This window comes from Bubalus kerabau, chromosome 17 (genome assembly GCF_029407905.1).
Source record: "Bubalus kerabau isolate K-KA32 ecotype Philippines breed swamp buffalo chromosome 17, PCC_UOA_SB_1v2, whole genome shotgun sequence".
Classification (NCBI taxonomy): Eukaryota; Metazoa; Chordata; class Mammalia; order Artiodactyla; family Bovidae; genus Bubalus; species Bubalus kerabau.
The window spans coordinates 18,899,751-18,925,874 of record NC_073640.1 but is presented as its reverse complement, the minus strand read 5'-3'; the positions used below and the strand labels follow the sequence as shown (position 1 = coordinate 18,925,874).

Here is a 26,124-nt window from a genome sequence, read left to right as displayed (position 1 = left end):
GTCAAGGCCTTTGCTGATCTTGTGTAAAGCTATTCTTCTAATCCATATTCTGGCCCAAATCAGCCACTTTCTACTCTGTGTCCTCTATTTCCTGTGCATATCCTTTCCCTACTCTTCCTTTTCTTTCAGCCACTAAAATCCTGCTCATCTGCATTAGCCATTTCAAATACCACATCATCTTAAAGCCTTCCCTGATGATCCTGAGTGGACCAAATGGAAGCAACTGCTCTGTTTTTTAACTCCTTGTAACATGGAGTTAGTACATCTCATCACATTAGTCAGAGTTGCCTACACTCAGATCTTCACCCTCCTCCTCATCTTCAGTTAGTTTCTGATCTCCCAGAGCATCTACTATGGGGTTGTGCACAGCACAGCTGACTAAAAAAATTTGCTCCAGCTCATATTCCTCTACTAGCTAATACCGTTTTATATGTTTTTAGGGCTTTTAAGTCAATTAATGTTACTGCAAGTTGTCCAGTCACTAATTAAAAATGATCCTCCCATTTTGCAAAACTTAAACTTACGACAATTCTTACAAAACTTACAACAATCATTTTATTGTTATGAGAATTGTTATGAACATAGGAATGCCTGTATCTTTTTTAATTTATAGTTTTGTCTGGGTATATGCCCAAGAGTGGGATTGCTGGATCATATGGAGCTCTGTTTTCTGAGGAACTTCCATACTGTTTTCCAGTGGCTGTACCAATTTACATCCCACCAGCAGTGTAGATGGGTTCCCTTTTCTCCACACTCTCTCCAGAATTTTATTGTAGACTTTAATTATGGCCATTCTGATTGGTGTGAGGTGGTCCCTCATCATAGTTTTGATTTGTATTTCTCTAATAATTAATGATGTTGAGCATCTACTGGCTATAGGCCAGATGATTCTTTATTGTGGAGATCTATCCTTTAACTTGTTTAGCAGTATCCCTGGCCTCTGTTCACTTAGATTCTAGAAGCCACCTCCCACTTGAAACAGTCACATTATCTCCATACATTGCCCAATGTCCTCTGGAAAATAAATACACCTCAAGTCAAGAACCATTGCTTTATGAATAAAGATGTAGATACAATGATAGTCATCATATGTTGCTTCATGATCATTTTTAACATTGTAAATATGGCAGTCTAAATACTAAATATTAAAACCTGCAGGCCAAAGCATAGGTGGTCATCCATGAAAGGATACTTATTACAACATAGCACCTTTGATTGGAATTCAAGCAGAAAATGTCAACTCTCCTGTCAATGGCAGTGTGTTTAGCTACTTCAGTGATGGATAGCAGATATAATAGTATTACTACTAACATTCCTAGTCAGTAATTGTTAATGTTGACTAAGTACATATTTGTGCATATGCTGAACTAGTAAACACTTTATATGCATTATTTTACTAATCTCCACAAAAACTTTGTAAAAGTTCATTTTATATAAAAGTAAACAGATGCTTGGAAACGAACAGAGATCATTCTGTCGTTTTTGAGATTGCATCCAAGTACTGCATTTCAGACTCTTTTGTTGACCATGATGGCTACTCCATTTGTTCTAAGGGATCCCTGCCCACAGTAGTAGATACAATGGTCATCTGAGTTAAATTCACCCATTCCAGTCCATCTTAGTTCACTGATTCCTAGAATGTTGACATTCACTCTTGCCATTTCCTGTTTGACCACTTCCAGTTTGCCTTGATTCATGGACCTAACATTCCAGGTTCCTATGCAATATTGCTCTTTACAGCATTGGACCTTGCTTCTATCACCAGTCACATCCACAACTGGGTATTGTTTTTGCTTTGGCTCCATCCCTTCATTCTTTCTGGAGTTATTTCTCCACTGATCTCCAGTAGCATATTGGGCATCTACCAAACTGGGGAGTTCCTCTTTCAATATCCTATCATTTTGCCTTTTCATACTGTTCATGGGGTTCTCAAGGCAAGAATACTGAAGTGGTTTGCCATTCCCTTCTCCAGTGGACCACATTCTGTCAGACTTCTCCACCATGACCTGCCCATCTTGGGTGGCCCGACACGGCATGGCTTAGTTTCACTGAGTTAGACAAGGCTGTGGTCCTAGTGTGATTAGATTGACTAGTTTTATGTGATTATGGTTTGTGTGTCTGCCCTCTGATGCCTCTTGCAACACCTACCTTCTTATCTGGGTTACTCTTACCTTGGACATGGGCAAACCATTGAATATCACAGTAATCCCAAGTCTATGCCTCAACCAGTAACACTGAAGAAGCTGAAGTTGAACGGTTCTATGAAGACCTACAAGACCTTTTAGAACACCCAAAAAAGATGTCCTTTTCATTATAGGGGACAGGAATGCAAAAGTAGGAAGTCAAGAAACACTTGGGGTAACAGGAAAATTTGGCCTTGGAATACGGAATGAAGCAGGGCAAAGGCTAATAGAATTTTGCCAAGAGAACACACTGGTCATAGCAAACACCCTCTTCCAACAACACAAGAGAAGACTACACATGGACATCACCAGATGGTCAACACCAAAATCAGATTGATTATATTCTTTGCAGGAAAGATGGAGAAGCTCTATACAGTCAGCAAAAACAAGACTGGGAGCTGACTGTGGCTCAGATTATGAACTCCTTATTGCCAAATTCAGACTTAAATTGAAGAAAGTAGGGAAAACCACTAGACCATTCAAGTATGACCTAAATCAAATTCCTTATGATTATACAGTGGAAGTGAGAAATAGATTTAAGGGACTAACTCTGATAGAGTGCCTGATGAACTATGGACGGAGGTTTGCGACATTGTACAGGAGACAGGGATCAAGACCATCCCCATGGAAAAGAAATGCAAAAAAGCAAAATAGCTGTCTGGGGAAGCCTTACAAATAGCTGTGAAAAGAAGAGAAGCAAAAAGCAAAGGAGAAAAGGAAAGATATAAGCATCTGAATGCAGAGTTCCAAAGAATAGCAAGGAGAGATAAGAAAGCCTTCCTCAGCGATCAATGCAAAGAAATAAAGGAAAACAACAGAATGGGAAAGACTAAAGATCTCTTCAAGAAAATTAGAGATACCAAGGGAACATTTCATTCAAAGATGGGCTTGATAAATGACAGAAGTGGTATGGACCTAACAGAAGCAGAAGATATTAAAAAGTGGCAAGAATACACAGAAGAACTGTACAAAAAAGATCTTCACGACCCAGATAATTACGATGATGTAATCACTCACTTAGAGCCAGACATCCTGGAATATGAAGTCAAGTGGGCCTTAGAAAGCATCACTACAAACAAAGCTAGTGGAGGTGATGGAATTCCAGTTGACCTATTTCAAATCCTGGAAGATGATGCTGTGAAAGTGCTGCACTCAATATGCCAGCAAATTTGGGAAACTCAGCAGTGGCCACAGGACTGGAAAAGGTCAGTTTTCATTCCAATTCCAAAGAAAGGCAATGCCAAAGAATGCTCAAACTACCGCACAATTGCACTCACCTCACGCACTAGTAAAGTAATGCTCAAAATTCTCCAAGCCAGGCTTCAGCAATACGTGAACCGTGAACTTCCAGATGTTTAAGCTGGTTTTAGGAAAGGCAGAGGAACCAGAGATCAAATTGCCAACATCCGCTGGATCATGGAAAAAGCAAGAGAGTTCCAGAAAAACATCTATTTCTGCTTTATTGACTATGCCAAAGCCTTTGACTGTGTGGATCACAATAAACTGTGGAAAATTCTTTAAGAGATGGGAATACCAGACCACCTGAACTGCCTCTTCAGAAACCTATATGCAGGTCAGGAAGCAACAGTTAGAACTCGACATGAACAACAGACGGGTTCCAAATAGGAAAACAAGTACGTCTAGGCTGTATATTGTCATCCTGCTTATTTAACTTATATGCAGAGTACATCATGAGAAACGCTGGGCTGGAAGAAGCACAAGCTGGAATCAAGATTGCCAGAGGTAAATATCAATAACCTCAGATATGCAGATGACACCACCCTTATGGCAGAAAGGGAAGAGGAACTCAAAAGCCTCTTGATGAAAGTGAAAGAGGAGAGTGAAAAAGTTGCCTTAAAGCTCAACATTCAGAAAACGAAGATCATAGCATTTGGTCCCATCACTTCATGGGAAATAGATGGGGAAACAGTGGAAACAGTGTCAGACTTTATTTTTGGGGGCTCCAAAATCACTGCAGATGGTGATTGCAGCCATGAAATTAAAAACCTAGATAGTATATTCAAAAGCAGAGACATTACTTTGCCAACAAAGGTCCTTCTAGTCAAGGCTGTGGTTTTTCCAGTGGTCATGTATGGATGTGAAAGTTGGACTGTGAAGAAGACTGAGCGCCGAATCATTGATGCTTTTGAACTGTGTTGTTGGAGAAGACTCTTGAGAGTCCCTTGGACTACAAGGAGATCCAACCAGCCCATTCTGAAGGAGATCGGCCCTGGGTGTTCTTTGGAAGGAATGATGCTAAAGCTGAAACTCCAGTATTTTGGCCACCTCATGCAAAGAGTTGACTCATTGGAAAAGACTCTGATGCTGGGAGGGGTTGGGGGCAGGAGGAGAAGGGGACAACAGAGGATGAGATGGCTGCATGGCATCACTGACTCGATGGACATGAGTTTGGGTAAACTCTGGGAGTTGGTGATGGACAGGGAGGCCTGGCGTGCTGTGATTCATGGGGTCGCAAAGAGTCGCACACGACTGAGCGACTGAACTGAACTGAAACAGATGCTTACATTAGAACTAGCTTGCTCAGACCTCAAAACTAGAAACAGTGGAGCTAGACTTTGAACTAGGAAGTGTTGTTTCTAAAACTTGGCCCTTTAAATCATTGCACAGACGTTCCAGAATCCAATTAGGTAAAAGAATAGGTAAAGGACATAATTGTGGCGGTGAGTTGGCCCAGTTTTGGATTGAAGGACTACAGTGAAGGCCAGTAAGAACAGCACAGTACAGAACAGGACACAGTGTAGTAGATGAGTCTCAAATGGCAGCCCATGAAAATGTATTTGCAGCTCAGAAGCACAGCACTGACATTATAATAATACCTCCATAGAAGTTAAATAAACAAGGTGACAATATACAACCGGTCTTACTATTTTCTGAATTTTGAACCAGTCCATTGTTCCATATCTGATTCTGCCTATTACTAGTTCATCTGCATACAGGTTTCTCGGGAGACAGGTAAGGTGGTCTGGTACTCTAGTCTTTTAAGAATTTTCCACAGTTTGTTGTGATGCACACAGTCAAAGGTTTTCAAGTAGTCAGTGAAGCAGAAATAGATGTTTTTCTGGAATTCCCTTGCTTTTTCTATGATTCAAGGAATGTTCGTAATTCGATCTCTGGTTCCTTTCCTCTTTGAAACCCAGCTTGTACATCTAGAAGCTCTCCATTCACCTACCCTTGAATCTTAGCTTGAAGAATTTTGAGCATAACTTTGCTATCACATGAAATAGGTGCAGTTGTACAATAGTTTGAGCATCCTTTGACATTACTCTTCTTTGGGATTGGAATGAAAATTGACTTTTTCCATCCTTTGACCACTGCTGAGTTTTCCAAGTTTGCTGACATATTTGAGTGCAGCACTTTAACAACATCATCTATTAGGGTTTAAATGGCTGGAATTCTATCACCTCCACTAGCTTTGTTCATAGTAATGCTTGCTAAGCATTGACTTCACCCTCCAGAATATCCAGCTCTAGGTGAGTGACCACATCATTGTAGTTATCCAGGTCGTTAAGACCTGTTTTATATTATTCTTCTGTGTATTCTTGTCACCTTTCCTTAGAAAGGTGCTTTCTTCTGCTTCCATTAGGTCCTTGCCATTTCAGTCCCTTATCATGCTCATCCTTGCCTGAAATGTTCCCTTGATGTTTCCAGTTTTCTTGAAGAGATTGCTAGTCTTTCCCATTCTGTTGTTTTCCTCTATTTCTTTGCATTGTTCACTTAAGAAGGCTCTCTTATCTCTCCTTGTTATTCTCTGGACTTCTGCATTCAGTTGGGTATATCTTTCTGTCTCTCTTGCCTTTCACTTCTTTTCTTTGCTTAGCTATTTGTAAAACTTCATCAGGCAACCACTTTGGCTTCTTGCGTTTCTTTTTGTGGGGGGTGGTTTCGGTCACTGCCTCCTGTACAAACTTACAGGAGTTTGTATAAACTTATGTCCATAGTTCTTCAGGTAGTCTGTCCACCAAATCTACCATGTGTGCAAGCATACCTTATTTTATTGTGTTTCACTTTATTACACTTCACAGATAATACTTTTTTTGTTTTCCATAAATTGGAAATCTGGCAGCCCTGTGTCAATTATATCAGCACCGTTTTTTCTGATAGCATTTGGTCACTTCATGTCTTCTATGTCACATTTTGGTAATTCTCACAATATTTCAGACTTTTCCCATAGTATTTAATTTGTACTATTGTTCTTTGATGTTGCTATTACAAAAAGATTACAACTTGCTAAAGGCTTGCGATGATGGTTAGTATTTTTTTTTAACAGTAAAGTATTTTTTAATCAAAATATGTACATTTTTTAGGCATAATGCTATTGCACACTTAATAGAGTACAGTGTAGTATAACTTTTACGTCCACTGGGAAACCAGAATATTCCTGTGCCTTGGTTTATTACAATACTTAGCTTATTGCAGTGATCTTAACCAGAATTTGCCTATATTTCCAAAATATACCTGCATCTGGAAACATTTCTAAATATATTTTATTACGTTTAACAGAACTTCACAGGAGTAATTTATTCACTTGAGCCAGTAGAATAGGTTGATATTCAGCTTTATGTAATATGCGGCTGATGTATTTTTAGAGTGGTTTTTCCATTCATTCAAGAAGAATTGCGTCCTCTTTGTACCTGATGCTGTAATCTTTCTAGAATGCAAATTCATGTGACACTTCATTCACAAATTTGGCAACTTTGGTGCATCTTTAGTATAACATCAGGTACTCGGCAAGACTAGAGGGGTATCCTAAGTTTTAAGACACTTACATAAATAAGATTTCCATAGAAAAACCTTTCAAAAATGTATTAGATACTTTAGTAAATGGTAGGAGAAACATGTTTCTGCATGTGGATGATAAAGAGTTAAAATGGCTGGTAAACTGCCTGTCACAAGACAAATGTTACTTACTCATGTTCCTCAGGCATTTAGTCTTAATGCTTTCTGGGTAGCATTGCCTGTCTCTGACAATGTTGGAGATGATTTCTTCAGAAATAACTTACAGATCTGCAGTATCTTTAGAGGAACAAAGGAGAAAAATATTTTAAATTTTTTAAATATTTTAAAATCCATAGTTTTCTATATGAAGCGTGTAAGAATCAAGGTTAACACATCAAAGAGTTAAAAGAGAAATCAGTGGTGGGAGATGAGCTTTAAAACTAAGAGCTCAAAACCCAGATGCAGTGTTTTGGTTTATTTTTCTTATGTTCTAATATAAAATTATAGAAAGGAAAGACAATAATTTAAAGAAATGCATATTATTTTTGTAAGCCAGACGTTCTGTTTTGGTAAGAGGAACTGAAGCAAAAGATCTCTGATGAGTTCTCCTTTTCTGTTTAGCTTAGCCACCTCTGGTTTGGACACGTCAGCTATTGTACTCCTTTGCTCCCTTTCTGATAGTGTTGGTAATGAATGTGCCATTAAAGATGAATGTAATTCTCATCTCATTTGAATATCTTTACCTAATTAACCCCCAACAAAATCTTCTTTCTTGAAATCTGTAAAATACAGTATCTTTCCTACTTATTCATACCACTTGGAAGTCTGACTTATATCTTATCTTCCAAATGGACTGTTAGCTCATTCGGGTATAAACTATTTTATATACTTCTTTGGACTTCCCTTGTGGCTCAGCTGGTAGAGAATCCACCTGCAATCCAGGAGACTAGGGTTTGATCCCTGGGTTAGGAAGATACCCTGGAGAAGGGAAAGGCTACCCACGCCAGTATTCTGGCCTGGAGAATTTCATGGACTGAATAGTCCATGGGTTTGCAAAGAGTCAGACATGACTGAGCAGCTTTTACTTATATTCCCAAAACCTTCCATGGTACTTGAAAGTAGAAGACACTCATTCTGTCTGAAATTATGATGATGATTTAGGAAAGAGTGCTTCCCAAGTGGTGCTAGTGGTAAAGAACCTACCTTCCAATTCAGGAAACATAAGAGACGCCTTTCAGTCTCTGGGTCAGGAATATCCCCTGGAGAAGGAAATGGCAACCCACTCCAGTATCCTTGCCTGGAAAATCCTATGGACAGAGAAGCTTAGCGGGCTCTGGGTCTCAAAGAGTCGGACACAACTAAAGTTACTTAGCACACAGCACACACATATCATACCTGACGGTTTCACAGAGGCTCATTGGTAAAGAATTCACATGCCAAGTAGGAGATGCGGGTTCAATCCTTGGGTCAGGAATGTCCCCCAGAGAATGAAAAGGCAACCCACTCCAGTATGCTTGCCTGGGAAATCCCATGGATAAAGGGGCCTGGTGGGTTACAGTCTATAAGGTCGCAAAGAGTCAGACCTGACTTAGTGACAGAGAGTAAAGAGAGAGAGAGAGAGATCATACCTGAACTGACAGCATGGAAAGCACATCTCCAGATGTGCATCTTCAACTCACAGCAGTTTCTTTCATCTTATGATAAAAATGGAACAGAGAAGTGGGATAATTTTTTGGAGTACAAAAAAGTTGTTTATTTGGAGTACAAAAAAGTCTTAAGTTGTTTATTTCCCTGCTTTCATTAAAATACTTTGTTTCGGAGGACCTACTGTATAGCTTAGGGAACTGCTCAGTGTTATATGGCAGCCTGGATGGGAGGGGAGTTTGGGAGAGAGTGGACGTGTATCAATGGCAGCGTCCTTTTGCTGTCCACCTGAAGCTGTCACAACCTTGTCAATCAGCTATACTCCAATACAAAATAAAAAGTTTAAAAAATAATAGTAAAATACAGTAGTAAAATTTTAAAATGCTTTGTTTCACACTTGAAAAATGATCTAATCCATAACTTTCTGCCTCTAACAGGATGGAAATTTCTCTCTCAGTACTGTTCTTGAAAAACCTCAAAATATGATGGTGGTGGGACAGTCAGCATTTGCCGACTTTGGTAAGATTGTTTTTGTCTTTGAAAGTCTCCCCGTCTCTCTGACCTAGTCATATTAATTCTCTATATCTGAAAATAACTTTAGTATCTTCAGATCAATTACAGATATAAAAAGATGCCTATCGTAGGATTGGGGCTTCCCAGGTGGCACAGTGATAATCTACTTTCTAATTCAGGAGACACAGGAGATTCAGGTTCAATCCCGGAGTCGGGAAGATCTCCTAGAGTAGGAAATGGCAACCCACTCCAATATTATTGCCTGGAAAATCCCTTAGACAAAGGAGCCTGGCAGGCTACAGTCCATGGGGTAGCAAAGAGTCCGACACAACTTAGCAACTGAGCACACACATACACGCATTGTAGTATTATAAGTGACATATTTTCAGGTCTTTCCTATTGGGCTGGCCAAGTTCCTTCAGTTTTTAAGTAAAAACACATTTCTGTTTTTACCAAGAACTTATTGAACAGCATATTCACCTTTTTGTTCCACTACCTTCTGCCAGTTTTCAAGCAACTTCATAATTCCACTTTCCCAAAACTTTTTTTTTGAACAAAGAACTCTTCTAGGTGCCTTTTACAGTCTTCCAGGGAATTGAAATTTTTACCTTTAAGATAATTTTGTAAAGACTGAAATAAATGAAAATCCAAGGGTACAATATCTGGTGGATACAGCAAATAAATCAGAACTTCCCAGCCAAGCTGAAACATTTTTTGCTGGGTCTTCAAAGAAACATGTGGTCTTGCATTATCCTGATGGAATGTGTGTTTTCTGTTGACTAATCTGGATGCTTTTCTTCAAGTGCTGCTGTCAGTTGGTCTAATGGGGAGCAGTACTTGCTGGAATTAATTGTTTGGTTTTCCAGAAGGAACTCGTAATAGAAGACTCCCTTCCAATCCCACCACATACACAGCATCACCTTCTTTGGATGAAGACCAGCCTTTTGTGTGGTTGGTGGTGTTTCCTTTCACTTGCCTCATGATCTATTCTGTTCCCTGTTATTGTACACTATTTGTCAGGGTTATTATTATCCACTTTTCATTGCCCATCAACAGTTTGTTTTAAAAACAAAACGTTTTTGTTATATTTAAGTAGAGAACTGCATGCATAAATATGGTCAGTGTTTTGTTTTGTTTTGTTTTGTTTTCATGTAGATGGAACTCAAACATGAAAGCAGTAACCACAACCAAGCTGGTGCAAATGATTTCCAGTGCTTGATTTGGATGATTATTATTTTTTTTTTTTTTTTTTTTTACCACCTTGTGGAGCATTCAGGATCCTGGATTCCCACCCAGGGATCAAACTCATGCTCCCCTGCTTTGTAGTATGGAGTCTTAACACTGGACCTCCAAGGAAGTCTTGATTTGGGTATTTTGAGTATGTCAGTTATCTCCCGTGAGGTATTACATTGATTGTTCTCAGTTAATGTCTCTATTTGATTGCTGTCAGTGTCAACAGGTCTACTAGACCATGGCTCATTGTCCAATGAGAAATCTCTAGCATGAAATTTGCAAACCACTTTTGACATGTTCAGTCAGTCAGTCACAACACCTCGATACACTGCACAATTTTTTTTTTTTCTTTTCAGCTTGTTTTTACCTTTCTTGAAATAATAAAAGCATGATATACCAAAAATGTTGCTTGTTTTCTTCCATCTTTAATATTAAAGTAGCTACACAAAAATTCGGAGAAGGCAGTGGCACCCCACTCCAGTACTCTTGCCTGGAAAATCCCATGGGCGGAGGAGCCTGGTAGGCTGCAGTCCATGGGGTTGCTAAGAGTCGGACACGACTGAGCGACTTCACTTTCACTTTTCACTTTCCTGCATTGGAGAAGGAAATGGCAACCCACTCCAGTGTTTTTGCCTGGAGAATCCCAGGGACAGAGGAGCCTGGTGGGCTGCCGTCTATGGGGTCACACAGAGTCGGACATGACTAAAGTGACGCAGCAGCAGCAGCACACAAAAATTCACCAATTCTGATGTTTTTTAAAATGCACACTGATGTGACTACTGTCACAGTACAATATAACAAAATTGTTTCAAATGAAGTTAATGATAACTAAGAACTACTAGAGCCATCTTATGGAAAAAGCTGAAGGACTATTTTGGCCAACCCAATACAATAAAGAACAATTTATGATGTGTGTTTAAATTACAGTTTGAATTTAAGGGACTCCTCTTTGCAGGAGTAACCTGCAAAACAAGAATATCTACTGAACGTTCTCAACTAGTAATTACCATAACATTTTTATGTAGATCCACATTATGAAACAATGAAAAAAAAATTGAAAACTTAACCTGACCTCTTGAAACTACTTGAATATTAAAAAACATTTGTGATTTACATCTGAATTCCAAAGAAGAGTAATACTTGTTATAAATCTCTATATTCCATAAGAGTCTACACAATACATCAGGTTTAGAACTTCCAAAACATATGTGGCTCTTTCATAATTTGTCAGAGTTATTATCAAAAGGATTTTAGTGTTAGATGAAAAAATGGTCTAGATAGCCACTGCTAAGAATCGACAGCTCACTCCCATCCTGCTTTTCCTTCATTCTACAAACAAACACGTCAGCCTGTTCCTCAAAATGCAAGTGACACATTCCTACCTAGAAAGGCTTCAGTTTCTTTATTTATAAAATGAAAATGATTGTAACCACCTCACGAGGCTACTGTGAATAACATAATGTGAGTAAAGCACAGTGTCAGGCCCACAGTAAATACACAGAAAATTATTGTATAATCTGAGTCTTTTTGTTGGACATGTTTGATCTTATTGTTATTGCTGCTTTTTGCTCAGCTGACTAAATCAACTCATTGTTTGGTGTCATAGAGATGTGTCCCATGGCAATGAAAGCAGGAGGTTTGATAGTGTTCCTTGATGAAAATTTCAACATGAATCTTTCTGTTGTACTGTATTTTATTATTACATTGAACATTACTTTGCTTTTGAGCAGATTTCTGGGGCCTGATTTATTATCTTTAATGCAAATAGGTGATAGGATACATGCATTTTTCTTTTAATTTGCTGGTGGACTTGATTAGATGGATTAATGACAGGTCTCTCTAGGGGAAAAAGTTTATATGCACTATGTAATTCTCAGAAGACTAATAGACCTCCCTTAACCTGCAGTTAGGATCCTCCAAATCACAGATATTTATTTTCTGACTCTGTGTTTTATATGATAAAGTGCTTTGCCTGTAACAAAGTTTTAAGTAACTTTAAAGATTTTTTTAAATTGTACTAATGATAAACATAGACATTTACCTGTTTGTAGTGTTTCAATGTGCAGAATATAGGATATAGTTAACTAAATATAACTTTCTCCCCTGTTTTTCTTAACTTTATGTAGTATATCAGTAAACTTTTAAATATATCAGTAAATTTTAAATAAAGAGCCCACACTGTCTTTTTAAATCTTGAAATATCTTTAGCTGGGTATTATCAAAAACAAGACTACTTTTGACTCCAAACAGATGGCATTGAATGAGGTTATGGACATTAATATATAAACATAGGCACTTTCCTGTACATTTGAGTGTCTGTGATTTGCATCCTGCCCTCCATCCCCCACCCCTCCCACTCCTTTTGAACCAAGGTGCAAGGAAAATTATTGACAGCCAAAAAGGCAGCAAGATATCAGAAATTTGCCATTTCATAGGGAAAAAAGAAAAGCACATGCTTTAATAAATGATATAGCTCACAGGAAGAATCCTATGCTGAAAGTTTTGTTTTTTTTAATGTTGATTTTATTTTATTTTTTATTTTATTTTTTAACTTTACAATATTGTATTGGTTTTGCCATATATCAAAATGATTCCACCACAGGTATACATGTGTTCCCCATCCTGAACCCTCCTCCCTCCTCCCTCCCCATACCATCCCTCTGGGTCGTCCCAGTGCACCAGCCCCAAGCATCCAGTATCGTGCATCAAACCTGGACTGGCAACTCATTTCATATATGATATTATACATGTTTCAATGCCATTCTCCCAAATCATCCCACCCTCTCCCTCTCCCACAGAGTCCAAAAGACTGTTCTATACATCCGTGTCTCTTTTGCTGTCTCGTATACAGGGTTATTGTTACCATCTTTCTAAATTCCGTATATATGCGTTAGTATACTGTATTGGTGTTTTTCTTTCTGGCTTGCTTCACTCTGTATAATAGGCTCCAGTTTCATCCACCTCATTAGAACTGATTCAAATGTATTCTTTTTAATGGCTGAGTAATACTCCATTGCATATATGTACCATAGCTTTCTTATCCGTTCATCTGCTGATGGACATCTAGGTTGCTTCCATGTCCTGGCTGTTATACACAGTGCTGCGATAAACACTGGGGTACACGTGTCTCTTTCAATTCTGGTTTCCTTGTGTGTATGCCCAGCAGTGGCAGTTCTATTTCCAGTTTTTTAAGGAATCTCCACACTGTTCTTGATAATAGCTGTACTAGTTTGCATTCCCACCAACAGTGTAAGAGGGTTCCCTTTTCTCCACACCCTCTCCAGCATTTATTGCTTGTAGACTTTTGGGTTGCAGCCATTTTGACTGGCGTGAAATGGTACCTCATTGTGGTTTTGATTTGCATTTCTCTGATAATGAGTGATGTTGAGCATCTTTTCATGTGTTTGTTAGCCATCTGTATGTCTTCTTTGGAGAATTGTCTATTTAGTTCTTTGGCCCATTTTTTGATTGGGTCATTTATTTTTCTGGAATTGAGCTGTAGGAGTTGCTTGTATATTTTTGAGATTAGTTGTTTGTCAGTTGCTTCATTTGCTATTATTTTCTCCCATTCTGAAGGCTGTCTTAAAAGTATGGAACGCTTCACGAATTTGCGTGTCATCCTTGCTCAGGGGCCGTGCTAATCTTCTCTGTATTGTTCCTATTTTAGTATATGTGCTGCCGAAGCGAGCACCTGAAAGGAGTTTTTAAATGGCTCCCAGCTCCCTTAAGTTGTCTAGGAACAGAAGTTTTTTGGGTATTTTTTTTAACCTACGGTGAAGTTTTTAGCTTCCAATATAAAATACTTTTTAAAAGATATCAAAAAACCTACTCTAAATTTAGGCTATACTGGTATAGTAAAAGGGAGGGAGAGAGGGTGGTTTGAAATCAAACAAATCAGGAATTTTTTCAAATAAAACAAGGAAATAGTTACTCATACTTATGATAACATTATCTTTTCCCTTTTGTAAGACAGAAAATACTTTCCCAGAAATTAAATAAAACTATGAAACTTTACACAGGCAATAAAAATAATTATCAAATTCTTTTAGGAGAGAAGAGCAGAAAAGTATGTTGTGCAATATGATTATCTTAAAAAAATCAAACTAAGGACTTCCCTGGTGGTCCAGTGGCTAAGACTCTGGGCTCCCAACGCAAGGGGCCTGGGTTTGATCCCTGGTTTGGGAACTAGATCCCACATGCCACAATAAAAGATCCTGCATTCCGCAATTAAGACCCTGTGCAGCCAAATAAATCATAAATATATTTTTTAAATAATCAGAATAGTATGGAATATATCAAAATAATAATAATGGTTGTGTTAGAAGTAGGATAATAGGTTATCTTATTACCTGTTTTCCAAATTTTCTGTTGTGTGGTTAGAATGAGCCCTCCAAGAAAGAGAGTATGAATAGAGTTTTACAAGAATAAGGAGGAAGTAAAAGGATCACTAAAAGGTGGTCAAAAAGTTTTAATGATATTTAAAATGTGATGCCCAAAAGGTGGCATTTATAGAGCTCTTTAGCAGTTCTTGAGTCATAAAAATCAGCCAATAAATAATTGCTGCTGGTGGTTACTAGCTGGGCCCTGGCCTCACGCTTGGGATATCTGCAATCCATAAATGCCTCTACTAATAGTTAATCGGTCATCTTCTAGAAAACATGTTTTGTGTCAAACTATTATATCACCCTTTTAAACTGTGTGTTAAAGTTAAATGTTTTTCTAGGTACACTCAGAATATCAAAGTCTAGAATTTCAACAGATAAGGTAATAGTTCTTTATTAAATACATAGGACAAAAAAGTCAAGAAAAGTAAGGGTTATTTTTTCTATCAAAATATTACATACAACCAGATTTAGAGAAAACATTAATTTTGTATGCAGTGCCAAATATAATAGAAATCAATGAAAAGCTATAAAACTGAAGGGGGAACAGAAACTTTAACAGAATGTCAGAATTTCCTATAGATTGAATCATATTTTAAATTTTGCAATATACATGGATTTATATATCCAAATCTAACTCTTGTGTACTGGCTTATCATAAAGGGATCACACTTTATTCTTCAAGTGAGGGAAGAATACTGGCACGTTGACAAAGCCTGGGAATTATCAGTCAGGCCTAAATAAACCTAAAAATAATAAAGACGTTAATGAAAACAGAAAACTTTGTCATCTATGAAAGTAACGAACATATTGGAAAGTATTGAACCCCTTAAATTGTGTCATGTATGATTGAAACCAAATCTTATTCAACTGAGTATCCCAGTTGCCTAATACAGTAAATAATGAAGAACATATACTAAAGTAAAGGAGAAAGGGAGCAAAACCCCACAATCAGATTATTTTATGAAGTTTTTATGCTGCTTGATAAAAATTCAGAGTTTTAACTGCAAATTAACCATAAGGTGTTAGTCACTTATTCGTGTCCAACTCTGAACCCATGGGCTGTGGCCCTCCAGGCTCCTCTGTCCATGGAATTCTCCAGGCAAGTATATGGAGTGGGTAGCCATTCCCATCTCCAGGAGATCTTCCCAACCTAGGGATTGAACCCAGTTCTCCCACACTGTGGGCACATTCTTTATGGTCTGAGCCACCAGGGAAGCCTAGGTATTTTATTATTTTTGATGTGATGGTAAATGAGATTGTTTATTTAATTTCTCTTTTTTGTTGTTTATGTATAGAAATGCAAAAGATTTCAATATATTAATTTTGTATTCAGCAACTTTACCTAATTCTTTGGTGAGCTCTAATAGTTTTCTGGTAGCATCTTTAGGATTTTTAGGATTTTCTATGTATTTTCTATGCATGTCATCTGCATACTGAAAGTTTTACTTCTTCTTTTCCAATTTGGAATCCTTTGGTTTCTCTCTCTGATGACCATGGATTTGCCATGCCTTCCGAATCTACGTTGAATAATAGTAATGAGTGTGAACATTCTTGCCTTGTTTCTGATCTGAGAGGAAGTACTTTCTGTTTTTCACCATTGAGTGTAATGTTTGCTGGGTTTGTTGTGTATGGCCTTTATTATGTTGAGGTAGGTTCCCTCTATGCCCACTTTCTGGAGAGTTTTTATCATAAATAGGTGTTGAATTTTGTTGAAAGCTTTTTCTGCATCTGTTGAGATAATCATAGTTTTTATTCTTCATTTGTTAATATGATGTATAACATTGGTTTGCAGATATTAAAGATCCCTTGTATCCCTGGCATCTCACTTAATCATGGTATATGATATTTTTAATGTATTATTAGATTCAGATCACTGGTATTCTGTTGAGAATTTTTGCATCTATGTCATCAGTGATACTGGCCTGAAATTTCCCTTTTTTGTAGTATCTTTGTCTGGTTTTTGTATCAGGCTGATGTTAATCTCATAGAATGAGTTTGGGAGTGTTCCTTCCTCGCTAATTTTTTGGAAATAGTTGGAGAAGGATAGGTGTTAATTTTTCTCAAAATCTTTGATAGAATTCACCTGTGAAGCCTTCTGCTTTTGGACTTTTGCTTGTTGGGAGTTTTATAATCATAGTTTCAGTTTCAGTGCTTGTGATTGTTCTGTTCATATTTTCTATTATTTCCTGGTTAAATCTTGAGAGATTGTACCCTTCTAAGAATTTGTCCATTTCTTCCAGGTTGTCCGTTTTATTGGCATATAGTTGCTTATAGTAGTCTCTTATGATCCTTTGCATATTTTTTGTTGTCCATGTTAACTTCTTTTTCTTTCTGAGTTTATTTATTTGAGCCCTCTCCCTGTTTCTCTTGATGAGTCTGGCTAAAGGTCTATCAATTTTATCCTCTCAAAGAGCCAGCTTTTAGTTTCATTGATCTTTTCTGTTGTTTTCTTGGTCTTTGTGCCTGCCTTTAATTTCTGCTCTGATCTTTATTGCTTTCTAGCTACTAACACTGGGTTTTGTTTTTTCTCTCTCTAGTTGCTTTAGGTGTAAGATTAGGTTCTTTATTTGAGATTTTTCTTGGTGTAAGATTGTATTTACATAAACTTCCCTTTAGAAAATTGCTTTTGATGCATCCCATAGGTTCTAGATCATTGTGTTTTTGTTATCATGTGTCTCTAGGTATTTTTTAATTTCCTATTTGATTTATTCAGTGATACATTGTTTGTTTAGTAACTTACTGTTTAGCCTCCTTGTGTTTCTTCTTTTTTACAGTTTTTTTCCAGTAATTGATTTCTATTTTTTTTTAACTTTACAATATTGTATTGGTTTTGCCATACATTGACATGAATCCGCCACCGGTGTACATGTGTTCCCCATCCTGAACCCCCCTCCCAACTCCCTCCCTATCCCATCCGTCTGGGTCATCCCAGTGCACCAGCCCCGAGCATCCTGTATCATGCATCGAACCTGGACTGGCAGTTCGTTTCACATGTGATAATATACATGTTTCAATGCCATTCTCCCAAATCGTCCCACCCTTACCCTCTCCCACAGAGTCCAAAAGACTGTTGTATACATCTGTGTCTCTTTTGCTGTCTCACATACAGGGTTATCGTTACCATCTTTCTAAATTCCATATATATGCATCATTATACTGTATTGGTGTTTTTCTTTCTGGCTTGCTTCACTCTGTATAATAGGCTCCAGTTTCATCCACCTCATTAGAACTGATTCAAATGTATTCTTTTTAATGGCTGAGTAATACTCCATTGTGTATATGTACCATAGCTTTCTTATCCATTCATCTGCTGATAGACATCTAGGTTGCTTCCATGTCCTGGCTATTGTAAACAGTGCTGCGATGAACATTGGGGTACACGTGTCTCTTTCAATTCTGGTTTCCTCGTGTGTATGCCCAGCAGTGGGATTGCTGGGTCATATGGCAGTTCTGTTTCCAGTTTTTTAAGGAATCTCCACACTGTTCTTGATAATAGCTGTACTAGTTTGCATTCCCACCAACAGTGTAAGAGGGTTCCCTTTTCTCCACACCCTCTCCAGCATTTATTACTTGTAGACTTTTGGATCGCAGCCGTTCTGACTGGGGTGAAATGGTACCTCATTGTGGTTTTGATTTGCATTTCTCTGATAATGAGTGATGTTGAGCATCTTTTCATGTGTTTATTAGCCATCTGGATGTCTTTAACCCTAACTCATTCTATGAGACCACCAGTAATTGATTTCTAATCCAATCGTGCTGTTGTCATAAGGGATGCTTGATATGATTTCAGTTTTCTTAAATTTACTGTGACTTCATTAGTGACCCAAGATCTGATCTATCCTGGAGAATGTTTTGTGTACACTTGAGAGGGAAGTGTATTCTGCTGCTTTTGGATAGAATGTCCTATAATTATCAAGTCTATCTGGTCTAATGTGTCATTTAAGGCTTGTGTTTCCTTATTAATTTTCTGTCTGTCCATTGGTATAAGCAGGTGTTACAGTGCCCCACTCATAATCTATTTTACACAGGTATTTTAAAAATCAAATGCCTTCAAAGAAACGGATGACTTTATTACAAAAGAGGTTGTATAGGGTAAAGTTATAGGTATTGTGCTTTCTGGGCTTGGTTTCATTTTTTTAATTATTTAAGACTACTTTTCATTCCAAAGACTTAATAATGAACTTTTGTTTTTTTGTTTTCTATAGTTGAAAATTGGCTGCTCTTTTGTGAAGTAGCCTTATTTATTTTTTCACTAAAAGGGACCCTGAATTCCAGCTGATATTTATCAATAAAAGAAGTTTCAGACTTTCCCTCTTAAATGTACTATAGCACCTTCAGAACCAGTCAGAAATTATCAAGTAGATGTAAATACGATATACTTCAATATATGAAATATGGTTAACTAGATGTAAGTGCTGGATTCAAGGAATTTGAAATATAATTCATAAAATATCTTGACTTTTATGGTACAGACATATCAACTCAGTCAAATAGTTGATTCTATTCTTTAAAACTGTGTAAGGATCAGTTTTTCTTCCATTCAGCTTTTTTCCTGTTTTGTGCTGAAAGATGTACAAGATGTTAACCAATTCAAAAATACCTTTTTTTTGAGTGCTTACTCTTTAGAATATTCTAGATGCTTGGCCTGTAGCCATGAATGAAGCATATAAAAACCTTGCTTTCATGAAGTTTAAATTCTGTTGGAGAAGGAAAAACAATAAGAAATTAGTATTTTTATAAAGTGTTAAAAGAGTTTTGAACAGATAAAAGTAGTGTAAGAGAAACTGAGAAGGCCTATTTTCTATACCTGATTGGAGGTCATATTTGACCTTCAAGTTGACTGAAGTCACAGGAGATCTTGGAAGAATGTTACAGAGGAAACACCTAAATGTATGTTCAAGGTACAAAAAGAAGAAAGGCACTTGGCCAAGTCTTAGGGAATTGAGAAACAAGGTAAGAAATTTGGGTTTTATTCTAGATATAATTGGGAGCTTCAAGGGAACTTAATAGGACATGTAATTAATCAAGCAGTATTTTGGACATAAGTTTGTGATGTCTGTTAGACTCTAGAATGTTATTCATATGGGAGATAGAAGCTCTGAAGAGACACAGAGTTGGATATCAGTATGTCCTTGTTTAAATACCTTTTAGAAGGTGGTTAATGGATAAAGAAGTACCTTCCCAGAGTATCCCACCTTTCTTCCTAAAACTAAAATTGTTACTTATTCCAGCCACAGTGGCTGAGTGGCTTCTTTGATGTTCCTCAAACAGGCCAGGCACAGTTTCCCCCTAAGGGCTTTTTCCTTTGCATAGAATGCTCTTTCTCTGGATATTCCTCAAGGTTCAACTCCCTTACCACCTTCTAGTCCCACTTAAATGTCACCTTCTCCAGACCTTCCCTGACCACTCTATTTAATTTGTAACCCCTGCCCTGACACTCCTGACCCCTTTCTCCCTTTACTTTTTCCATTGCATTTATCACTATCTGACATATCACAGATCTGACATCACATCTGCTTTTATTTATGTACTCCATTGGTGTGTTTTGTTCACTGTTATATCTCTTGCCTTGGAACAGTTCTAGTCACATTGTAAACACTCAATGAATAATTTTGAACATGTAACTTAATTTTTAAAATATCTTAATTTATTTCACCATTTGGTTTTTAATAATTGATCCCAAATTTAAGACATGTCTTAAATATCTTCAGCCATAATCCTAAGCCCAGACTTCTTAGTGTCATTCGCATGATGAGGACAGAGCTAACATTACTTTTGTTCATTCTGATTAAAGTTAAGTGATTGAATTAAAAATTGTTCTAAATCCCTAAAATAGATGGATGTTGATTTCAGTAGGAGACTTCCTAGGTCCTTGTAAATTTTAATTATCAGTCTTTGTATTTCCATTTTTCTAATTCCTGAATGCTGACAACATACATTACCCATACTGTTTATATTATTTAACATTTAAAGAGAACATTGTATATGCACGGTTTCTGAATCTTCATAGTGTCAATTTGTTCTGACATGATCAGAGTAAAAGCAACCAATTTAAGTAGTTCTCTCTAACCTGGCAGCATGACCTACCCCTATTTCACCAAAGAAAGACAATACTATTGTAAATTTTTGATAAATCTGAAATATTTTCTATGCACACATTGCCATATGACATGGGAAGTAAATAGGCATTCTTAGAATACTCTTCTAATGTGCATCTAGTTCATTAGTATTTCCTTTTCATTCCATGTCACTGTGGCTATTGCCTTGCAATGGTTGCCATGGCAAAATTGATTAGTCCCTGAGTTTTATTTGTGGCAAAGACTATAAGACATCTATCATTGTGAGTCACAGATGCCAGATGTGATTTTGATAAATATTTTGAATGCTTTTTGATTGGAAATGGTAATTTATATACAAATTATAAAATTGCTACTTCTGAGTCTTGATTTTGTACATACTCAGTATTCAAAGCAGACTAAGCTGTACTCCTTTTATTTAAGATTACAAATATGAGGAAAAACTAGGACCCTGAGTCCATGAAGTTTTTTTTGTTTAAATTTTATATGATAGATTCTTGCCTTTCTAGGTAAGGGGGTTTGGGGTTTTTTTTTGGTACAGCTATCTTTCTGACTTACTAAATTCTCAAAGTTATACTGTTCTTTTAATTTTTCAAAGGTGCATGGTATTATGAGTATATAATTATTTCTTTGAAAATTAAATTTAAAGCACTTAAAGAGTCCGTAAGATAGTGTTATATTTTACATTATCACATTACTGTTCTGTAATTTAGCAGGGTTTTTTTTTTTTTTAATTTAAGCTAATTGGGACGCTTGTCTCTCTAAGCCTGCCCTAATTAATAGAATGAATCTCTGATAACTGGAGCAGTCCATGTAACTGATCTATGAACTTCATCATGCATTTATCTCTTTGTTGGTTGATTGCCACAGTATTGGGGAAATGGTTCCTGCAGGATCTTTCTGATTCTTAGACCTTCCAGTTACATACAGCCTGGGAAAGACTAATAGTGAAATTTATTCCTCTCTGATATCTTACACTGAGGGGAATTCCCCCAATTAGAGCAGTATAGAGTAATATACTATCAGAGCCTGAGAATAAATTGTGAGGATCCCCTTTCTAAATGTCCTACGATATTTTCAAGTAACCCAGGCTTCCATTTCAACCTTATTTTCTTTATATCTCTGCATTTTCATTCCGTGTAAATACCCCATCCATAGATAAGCAAAAGCAGAGATGCACATCTTGGATATAGGTACATATACAGCTCTCTGTGCTTAACCTTCACCCTCTAAAGAATTGAGTGATGGGTTGGATGGATCAATATGTGGTGGATAGATGGATAAAAGCACCGTTTGCTACTTAATCCTTGTCTGGAGCAATCCATTCCCTTAATGAGTCTCACAAAGTAATCAGTTTTTCTATTCTGTTCCATGATAGCAAGTCAGTACCCTTTTATTTCTGTTGTACTAATAGACAAATGGACATTATCTATACCTAACTTGCCCCTGCCTATAATAATACCCCAAATAACTAATGTATTCTTAGTTAATTTAATCAATAGAAAAGTTTCAAAGTTTTGTTAATCAAGGACATTAAGGATTTAGTAGTTAGTACTTTTCAAATATTTGTTTACTTCTTTTTCATAATACTTAACAGTTTCTTATTATTTGGCAGGAACTCTTTTACACATTGTGTGTTTTACCTTCATCTCAGTTAATCTTCCCAAAACTCGCTGAGGTGAGCAAATTATTTATCCTTGATATACAGATGTGGTAACAGTGGTTCAGATGTTAAGAAACTTGCCTAAGGGGACAAAACTAAGAAGTAGTAGAGCTGGAACGTGATCTTTGGCTTTGTCTCACAAACGGTGAGGCACTCCTTCTGCCTTAGTTCTTAAAATGTGTGAGCATCCTTTGTTGATGTTCTCCAACAGTGACCTCTTGGTAAGCCCTGTTTTGGTTTTTTAAAACCATGTATCATGTTGATAGTGGATCTTTTCCTTCTGCTCCCTGCAAGATGGCTTTTCCCTTATTACTTTCAGAATTTTTATACTGTCTGACATTTTATGATTATCCATCCCAAAAATTTGGTTTTATATATGTGTGTGTGTATATATATGTATGCGCATATATATATCAATAATTATAAAATATATAATATTGTGGATTCCAGAAAATATCAAAACCAGGCATTGGTAATTTTGATATAGAATTCACTATGTAAAAATATCTCTTGTATTAAGACAACTCTTCAGAATATTTCTTTATCAACCAAATAAACTTATAGTTTTTATTCAGATGAAGTCATTCTGCTGTTGAGTTCTGAGAACATGTGGGAGATCATTTCCTAGAAATAAGCTCCTTGATTTCTCTTTGATTTTGATTTTTCTCCCTACCCTAGATGTTTGCAGTTTTGCAGCCACATATTTGTATTTTCAGACAGTTTTTAGAACTCTGGCTCACTTCCAAATTGTGACTCATCATTTGAAACCAGGATCTCTCTAAATTTATGTGAACAAATTCTTTCTTAAACATTCAGTAATACAGGTATAAACATTCTTTATGTCATATCCTAGTTCATATTTTTTAAATCAAGATTTTTTTTGGCCTCATACAGATTTCTTTTTCTATTCTCCTTTGTTTGAAGTAGCAGTCTTTATTTGAAAGATCTGCTTATATCTGGGATGTGTTAAAGATGTCAGTTAAGTCTCCTGTGTCTCATACTTCTTATAATCTTCTTAAAATAAGCTGCTAGTTTTAAAAGTGGCATTTATCATGATGAAAAGTTAAGGCAGCAGAGAAAGAAATGTAATAGATGGTTTAAAAAGAACCTCACTGTTTGGAATCAACCACCAGTAAAAGTGGTTGAGGGCTTATAGAGTAAGTATATTTTTTACTTTAAATCTATTGCAATGTTTATAGCAGTTAGTACTGTTTTCCTACTGAAGATTTGTCATAGGCTTTAGATCCACATAGATCTAGATTCAAATTTCAGTTTTGGGTAAGTCATTCAAACTCTTTAACCAACTATTTCCTTATATACTGTAAGGTTATCACTAGGTTGTGGTAAACATAAAATGGTATTGTAGGTGCTTTAGTACCTTGGCATTACATGCTGAATAAATGTGAGCTCCAACAATAATAATGTTTTAGACCATTTACTTATAGTTTAATATCTTCTTTATTCAATATATTCTTTAAAAGATGAAAGAGTAATTCACAATCTTCCTGTAGAGCCTTTCTTCTTTCCACTCTGCCACTTCCAGTACATCTATCTAAACTTCTTCCTCTGCACTGCCTTATACTTCTCAGACCACTAAAACTCATGGAGTTTTAACCTCCTTCATATCTCTTAAAACTGTCTTACCCCATGATTATTTCTTTAACTCATCTCTCTCCTACCTTACTGTGAGATTACTGACCTAACTCCATTCTTGTACCTCTCCAAACCATTCTTCACTCTGTAGTGCTGCTTCTACACAAAATGAATCTGAAATACTAAAAGCCTTTAATAGCTCCCTGTATCATTATGATAAGGTCCAGTCTTTGCTATGGTACATAGGCCATTTTTGATCTGGCTTCTTGTTACTTATCTCTAACAAGATTTCATTATTTCTGGAGTTATTTCTCCACTCTTCTCCAGTAGCATACTGGGCACCTGCCAACCTGGGGAGTTCATCTTTCAGTGTCATATCTTTTTGCCTTTTCATACTGTTCACGGGGTTCTCAAGGCAAGAATACTGAAGTGGTTTGCCATTCCCTTCTACAGTGGACCGTGTTTTCTCAGAACTTTCCACAATGACTGGTCCATCTTAGGTGGCCCTACGCAGCATGGCTCATAGTTCCTTTGAGTTAAATAAGGATATGGTTCATGTGAGCAGTTTAGTTAGTTTTCTGTGTTCTTCAGTATTCTTCCTTTGAGAATTCAGTATTTTTGCCTTGAGAACTCCATGAACAGTATGAAAAGGCAAAAAGATATGATACTGAAAGATGAACTCCCCAGGTTGGTAGGTGCCCAGTATGCTCTGGAGAAGAGTGGAGAAGTAACTCCAGAAAGAATAAAAACACAGAGCCAAAGTGAAAACAACACCCGGTTGTGGATGTGACTGGTGATGGAAGTAAAGTCTGATGCTGTAAAGAACAATATTGCCTAGGAACCAGGAATGTTAGGTCCATGAATCAAGGTAAATTGAAAGAAGTAAAACAGGAGATGGCAAAAGTGAACATCGAAAATTTAGGAATCACTGAACTAAAATGAACTTGAATGGGCAAATTAATTCAGATGACCATTATATCTACTACTGTGGGCAAGAATCCCTTAGAAGAAATGGAATAGCCCTCATAGTCAACAAAACAGTATGAAATGCAATACTTGGCTGCCATCTCAAAAATGACAGAGTGATCTCTGTTCATTTCCAAGGCAAACCTTTCCATATCCCAGTAATCCAAGTCTGTGCCCCAACCACTAATGCCAAAGAAGTTGAAGTTGAACAGTTATATGATGACCTACAAGACCTTCTAGAACTAACAACAAAAAAAGATGTCTGTTTCATCATAGGGGACTGGAATGCAAAAGTAGAAAGGAGATACCAGGACTAACAGGAAAGTTTGGTCTTGGAGTACACAATGAAGCAGGGCATAGGCTAACAGAGTTTGCCAAGAGAACACACTGTTCATAGTAAACACTCTCTTCCAGCAACACAAGAGACAGCTCTACACATGGACAGCACCAGATGGTCAATACCAGAATCAGATTGATTGTATTCTTTGCTTGATTGTATCCTTTGCAGCCGAAGATGGAGAAGCTCTATACGGTCAACAAAAACGAGACCAAGAGCTGACTATGGCTCAGATCATGAACTCCTTATTGGAAAATTCACCTTAAATTGAAGAAAGTAGGGAAAACCACTAGACCATTCAGGAATGATCTAAATCAAATCCCTTATGATTATGCCGTAGAAGTGATAAATGAATTCAGGGATTAGGTCTGATAGAGTGCCTAAAGAACTATGAAGAGTGGCACAGGACATTGTTTAGGAGGCAGTGATCAAGACCATCCCTAAGAAGATGGAATGCCAAAAGGCAAAATGGTTGTCTGAGGAGGCCTTACAAATAGCTGAGAAAAGAAGAGAAGCAAAAGGCAAATGAGCAAAGGAAAGATATACCCATCTGAATGCAGAGTTCCAAAGAATAGCAAGGAGAGATAAGAAAGTCAGCAAGGAGAGATAAGAAAGCCTTCTTAAGTGGTCAATACAAAGAAATATGGGAAAACAATTGAATGGGAAAGACTAGAGATCTCTTCAAGAGAATTAGAGATACCAAGGGAACATTCATGCAAAGATGGGCACGATAAAGGACAGAAATGGTATGGACCTAACAGATGCAAAAGATATTAAGAAGAGGTGGCAAGAA

At 37.1% G+C, this 26,124-nt stretch overlaps 1 protein-coding gene and 1 non-coding gene across 5 annotated transcripts in view; one reads left to right on the top strand and one right to left on the bottom strand.

The window, feature by feature from the left end:
* ITFG1 (integrin alpha FG-GAP repeat containing 1) overlaps nucleotides 1-26,124 on the top strand; it is a 315,997-nt gene that overhangs the window by 79,701 nt on the left and 210,172 nt on the right. For all 4 annotated transcript variants that reach the window (XM_055552729.1, XM_055552730.1, XM_055552727.1 and 1 more), the window contains exon 8: nucleotides 9,002-9,083. In XM_055552729.1, coding sequence (XP_055408704.1) covers nucleotides 9,002-9,083 — 82 coding nt within the window. The remainder of the gene's footprint in view (nucleotides 1-9,001; nucleotides 9,084-26,124) is intronic.
* LOC129632647 (U6 spliceosomal RNA) lies at nucleotides 13,895-14,001 on the bottom strand. The gene has a single exon (XR_008704635.1). It is a non-coding gene; the product is annotated as a U6 spliceosomal RNA (small nuclear RNA).